The sequence below is a fragment of the Trypanosoma grayi genome (genome assembly GCF_000691245.1).
Source record: "Trypanosoma grayi strain ANR4 Tgr_997_V1, whole genome shotgun sequence".
Taxonomy (NCBI): Eukaryota; Euglenozoa; class Kinetoplastea; order Trypanosomatida; family Trypanosomatidae; genus Trypanosoma; species Trypanosoma grayi.
In genome coordinates this window covers 1-6,057 of record NW_008826616.1, presented here as the reverse complement: position 1 = coordinate 6,057, position 6,057 = coordinate 1, and the positions used below count along the sequence as shown (strand labels likewise).

The 6,057-nt window shown below is 51.9% G+C and overlaps 2 protein-coding genes across 2 annotated transcripts; both read right to left on the bottom strand.

Moving 5' to 3' along the window:
* Positions 1-502: 502 nt before the first annotated feature.
* Positions 503-1,585, bottom strand: DQ04_09971010 (Tbingi protein; the record flags this gene model as incomplete). Its single annotated transcript, XM_009316112.1, has 1 exon — positions 503-1,585. The coding sequence occupies one exon, from the start codon at positions 1,583-1,585 to the stop codon at positions 503-505; it is 1,083 nt and encodes a 360-aa protein (XP_009314387.1).
* A 585-nt stretch (positions 1,586-2,170) lies between these two features.
* On the bottom strand, positions 2,171-2,575 carry DQ04_09971000 (Tbingi protein; the record flags this gene model as incomplete). The annotated part of the gene is made up of 1 exon (XM_009316111.1): positions 2,171-2,575. One exon carries the CDS (start codon positions 2,573-2,575, stop codon positions 2,171-2,173), a length of 405 nt encoding a protein of 134 aa, XP_009314386.1.
* Between the last annotated feature and the right edge of the window lie 3,482 nt (positions 2,576-6,057).

Below are 6,057 nucleotides of genomic sequence, written 5' to 3'. Positions count from 1 at the left end.
ATTGCGGTAACTCATAGCCTCTGCGCCAGATTTGACTCCCAGTTCGACAGAGCAATCCGCCCACAGTTCATAGTGTAGCCTTTCAGGTGGCGTAGGTCCTTTCCGGCTAAAGTTTCGGGCCAAACGTCCGGTGCAGGTTTGAAGCTTGACCCCGTCCGGGTCTTCCGCGGTGACACATTCAAGCGATGTATGAAAGAGGGCTCGATATGCCCACCGCAGCATGAGAGGCGCCAGGGGCGGCCTCCTAACTTCAATATAGGGTTCTGGGTATTGTGCCCTGATGGTGGTATACAATTGTCTTGCGAGGCGGCCGGTCGAGTATACCACTCTGACGCTGTCACGCACAGCCCCCCCTCACGTTTCGCACAAGAGCATATATTTTAGGCTGCGGGTGAGTACCGTCGCGCTTAGTGGCTGCAAGGTGGCCTCAAGTAAAGCATCTTCTTTGCGGCTGCCTTTGGGAATGCCGGCTATTACTTTAGAAGCTTTGCATTGCCCGGCATTAAGAGTAGCTCGCGAGGTGAGTGATGCGTCCCAGTACCGTACTTCTATACCATACATTGCTTTGGCCTGCGCGAGGGCCAAGTAGAAGGCACGCAGTGTGTCTCCCTTTGACCCCCAGCTGCAGGACGAGACGGCCGCTAGCTGCATGAGCCGCTGGTTGATTTGCTGCTGCGGATGGGCTACATGGCAGCTTATTCCGCGGTAGTTCTAGAATGTGATGCCCAGCAGGGGCCGGGAGCCGCTCCATGGTGACAGGCGTGCCGTTGTTAAAGGGACCAACGGGGTTCGTACTTTTGGTCCCAAAGAAAGTATACTTCGTCTCGGTCGCGTTGGCTTTCATGAAGTAATGCATTGCGCAGGATGCCACCACGTTTAGTCCCCGTTGTGGGGTGGAGGTCAGGATCTCTCGGTCGCTGTGTCGCGCAATCAGGGTGAGGTCATCCGCGAAGAAGCCGTGCCGTAACAGCGGGGCTTCAGCTAGGCGGAGGCTGGGAAAATTCATAACAATAATCAACATGAGTGGCCCAAGAACCGTGCCTTGTGGTACACCTCTCGTGAAGGACACCGCCGAGGAGCGCACCTTGTTTACACGAACCACTGCTGCCCTGTTTCGCAGGAAGGATGCCGACCATCGCACTATGTGTGGCGGTACGCCACGTCGTCGCATTGCAAGTATGATTTTATCATTATCGACTGTATCGAATGTTTTGGCATAATTGACGAACACTGCGGCCGTTCTGTCCTTAGGAGTCGGTCGATGCATTACCGCTCGAAGGTGCAATAGTTGGTTCAGTGTGGAGTGGGATGGTCGAAATCCGGATTGCTGCGGTGTGGGCTTTGACTCTATAGCATCACGAATGCGTGCTGCTACGATGCGTTCCATAAGTTTGCAGAGGCAACTGGTGAGCGTGACTGGCCTGTATGACGCCAGTTCCGTTGCTTTCTTGCCCGGCTTTAGGAGTGGGATTATAACCCCGTGTCTCCAGCTCTGTGGGACGATGCCAGTGCGCAGGCTCTTGTTGAAGAGCGTTAGGACAGCGTGTTTCGCGCATTTCCCCAAGGTGCCGTAGTGCCTCACCATGTATCATGTCGGGCCCCGGTGCTGATCCTAGCGGCAGGAGAAGCAGTGCGCGATCGATTTCAGCCATTGTTATTGGTTGAAAGTCCTCATCCCTTGTTTTGATTGGGCTGGGGAGTAAGATCACGGGTGTCTTCGTGCCATTGCAGCGTACATGCGGGCCAGGCGGTTGGCCTTTTGGTTGTGTGACAGCACAACCCCATCTGCCTTGACGGCTGGTCTGCTGAGGGGGCGGGGGGCGCACACACGCCTTATAGTTTGCCAGCTGGCGCCGTTAGGTGCTTCAAGGTTTTATCAAAGCGCGCGCCACCGGCCAGTGGTAGCTGCGCGAAGAAGTTCTCTGCGTGGAATCTTCAGCCGCCGAGTGGATTGAGCGTGGGGCTCTCCGGCAATTGCTTTATCCAAGTCTGCCAGCTCAGGGGTCCAGAACGGGGACTGGCGTCGATTGCCCTCCGGCACTTCTGCCTTTGTGGCAGGCCGCATCCCAGATGTGATGTGCTTCTCTATGGTGTCTATGTGGTTCATGCCTCTTTTAAGCCTGCAGTGTGAATTGGTCAGTTTGCGGAACTTCGACCAGTTTGCTTTCTTTCATGCAAGCGAGGTTTTGTAGATCCGCGGCACTTCTAGTGGAGTGCCTTCCTCCCCCACCTGGGCAGCATAAGTGGTGCTGTGGCGGTCGCTGTCAGGGGCGGGCCGCGCTGCCCAATCTGTCACTGCGCATTCCTTTGCCAGCGTTACATCTGGCGCGGGGCCTCTATTCTTATCGGTATGCCGTGTGCGGTTTTCAGTGTTGGCAACAAGAAATTCATTGCCAATACACCATTGCACAACGGCATCGCCTCTGTTATCGGGTGGGGCCTCGTGGTCCCATGCAAATGCGCGCGCATTGACGCCAGCACCCATGAGCTGTGGCCCGTCCGTGTTGTTGTGTCTATCGAGGTCCTCTGGAGTGATTTTGGCGGCTGCAGGAGGAAGGTATGCTAATGAAATCATCAGCCCCATGACTGCACCCAGGCGGGCGGCCACCTGCGCGAGCACAACGCCTGCGGCAAGCGCCGGTCCTGTCTCTACCTGTTTCTCATCCCTGATTATAATTGGTACACTTTCACCGCGACAGGCACGAGCTACCTCACAACGCTAGTGCCCAGGGGGTCCGAAACTGGCTGCTTCGGGGGGGGGGGGGGGTGAGGGGTATTTTGGCTCCACTCAATAGGCAAAACGCGATGTTATCATCGTAGAGCCGTTTGCCCAAGGCTAGGCGTTTGGCTTGTGTTAGCCTAGCCGAGTTCCATTGCATGCCCCTCAACGTAGGGCCGGGATTCCCTTTCACATTTCCACTAAGCAGTAACTTGGTGCGGGTTATGCTGCGGACGGTGCGGCAACATGCGCCCCAAGACCGGGAAATACAATACTGTGTCCCAGCGGGGCGCGGCTGGCCCTGGTGCCGTGCGGTGCCAAAAGCTTGGCGCCGCAAAGCCCTTCGAGGGGCGAGCGTTGCTGGCGCTGGGCTTCCCCTGACAATACGGGGAACGGGGCCTTGCTGCCGTGGTATCGGGTCTGACATCACTAAGGCTTTGGACGATAAATGCCCATGTTTTATATGTTTGGAGGGTATTGTATTTGCAGTAAGGTTCATCCATGCTCCAATTAAAAGCCAGATAGGGATAGCCCATGGCGTCAGAGAGGCTGCTGGCGAACATGCGGCGAAGCACGGCTGTATGGCCAAATCAGCTTATAAAGCTGTGAAAATGCGCATCGCACGGCCTTCAAGTATAACGCCATGTTTAATATGCAGCCATGGTAAATATTTTAAAGAAAAAAGCTTTCTTTTACCATGACCAAAATCTGTCAGCCAAGCCACGTTTATTCCCATTTCTTCAACTGACCCTGTGATGCAGCGTTGGTATCGGAGGTCAACGGAGCACCCAAGTAAATGTAAGCTCAGTCCGATTGAGAAGAAAAAGGGCCTATACTGCATCTGTGTTACCAGTTTATGGCAAGAAACAACATTAGAGTATTCGATAAAACAATTCCCCTTTTGATAGTATCTCTTTAACTGACTAAAAGAAGCATCGTTTAGTATTCACATGGGTTTCTTACTATGCTGGTGAAAGGGAAACCTCCGCAGAAAAATTCTTAGCCTGGTTGCAGGTAACAGACGTGGACGACCCCATATAACTTGTGCGGTAGGGCTGCCATAGTATTGGGCTAGGTGACCTTCGAAAAATTCTCCAAGATCGACTTCTGCGGATAAGCAAGGCAGTCTGCCATCGTAGAGGAAGGTGAAAAACATAATTTCTGTAGCTATAAAGAGCACATGCAAGGACAAAAAAACCATCGCCATGGCAAGAGTAACGGAAAGAACCCTTTGAGTCGACGGCGCAGCCGCGCCCTCCATCAATCGAAAGGCCCTTGCCTATGCTAAAGGAGCCGTCGTCCAAAATATTCTCGTTCTCCCTATTTTGGCACAGTTGGGAAAACAGTGGTTTCCTCTGCAATTCCAGTGAAGAACAACCCACCACTTTGGTTATTGAGCGGTTTCGGGCAACAAAATAACGCCGGATAGGCTGATAGTAAAGATAATCTGCAGAAATGGATCGCGCTACCGCCAAAACAGCTGTAGATTAGAAGCTCTGCCTGAGTCCCTTTTCAACGGCAAAGAATTACGTGGGGAGCGCATCTTACTTGTGTGGCATTTTATGAAGAAGGGGAATGCGTGCCGTTACAACACGTGGGTTGAGGCGCTTTGCTAGTTATGTGCATTTGGCAGTACATTAAAACAGAAAGCTGAGATTGTTTCAAGAAGCTGTGAAACAGCCTGTGGCGAACTGCCGTCTCAGAAATAAAAAGAAAGGAATCAACATTGCGGACTGTAAAAAACGATAATCTGTTGATGGAAAAAAAAACAGGGACTTTTTCGGACGTATTTTGGCAAACGGCATAAACGGAAGGTTGGTGCCCTTTGCCATGGTAAAGGATAAATCGATAGGGGGCGAGACATCGCGCTGCCCAAAGGGATCAAAAACCCCAAATGCCAGAAGCCAAGCGCCACGTTTGGTTTGATACCGCACTGACCGAGCAACTTTTACGATGGGGCAGTGGCCTTATCTGAAACCAAGGCTACTTTCTTTCAGGTTGCCCTATGGGAAGATATGCAAGCACGTTTCCGGTGCAAAATGGGGACCGGGGAACTGGTTCGGGTTGTCTGGCTCCATATTGGCCAAAAATGAAGCCCGGAATCCGCATGTGCAATCACAAAGAAGATGATAGTAGACCCCATGGCCATAAGACCGCAGTTAGCGGCTTCATGACCACAGATTTATATTTAGCTATATAGAATTCAACTTAGAAGAAGTAGGCAAAGCGAGCCCACACGGTCGAACATATACAACAACACAACTGCCAATAATGTAAATAGATGGGGCCAAAAAGGTTTTCCATCAAGAGAACGATGCTATAGAGGTTTTATTCAGCCACAATACCACGACAGTCTCCTTGCACCAAAAGACGCTGCAACGCTTACCGGAACCGTCGACCCCCAAACGTGGCCTATTGATAGCGTAGAAGCCACAGCCCCCCACATGATATACGCAGTGGGGGTTTGAGGGGGATTCATTTTGAAGTATTCATTACCTTTTAAAATTTATACGGAAACATTCACCATAGCGGAGTGGAGGGCCGGTCGGCCCCCAATACCCAGCTGAGTTTGCCCCCTACGCGCTTAGAGTGTAACATGGTTTGGCCGGCCCGTGTTGAAGACCTGGCCCGCTTATTCCCCACGGGCGGTTCCCACTGCAGCTGTCCCAGTCGCAGGTGCGTCTGTGGACGGGTTTGGTTTGCCCTTGCTCAAGGGTAAAAGTGAATTTTCAGCAGCTGTAGACACTTGGAAAATACCACAACACACAATTTTATAACCGGAGGCTCGTGCCGCTTATTGGACTATCCGAACATTGCACACACAGTTACCCAGTTCCCATTTAATTTGCGATGGCGGCGCGGCGCTAATGCATAAATGGCGCAACAAAGAACACTTACTTAGATGCTTTAAAAGTGAAAGCAGCGATCATCGAAAGGCTTTTGCAAGCACATAGAATTCGAGCTGCATGGCAACACGCTTCTTCACGCAATAACTGGGCTGATTGGACTCCAAGAATTCTTTGGATAAATAAAATGGGTGCTGAGATAGGAGCGCAAAGGGGTGGTTAAAATATGCCTTCGGCGCCCCATTTTAGCCAGTAGAACTTTTCATATTTGATATTTGATATGGTTTCTTATAATTGTTCAGTTTGCGTTAGGGTGTCTTGAGTTAACTCAAAGAGAAAGATACAAGATGGCTTTCTTCCCCATTTTCCTCTACGCGCACAAAAAGCAGAATGGGGCCATTATCGGACACTGCCTTTGGTGACGCCGGCCACCCCGCCGCGGCACAAGGGCCCAGCACCCGCATTGCCAGGGGAAGCCCAGCGCCAGCAACG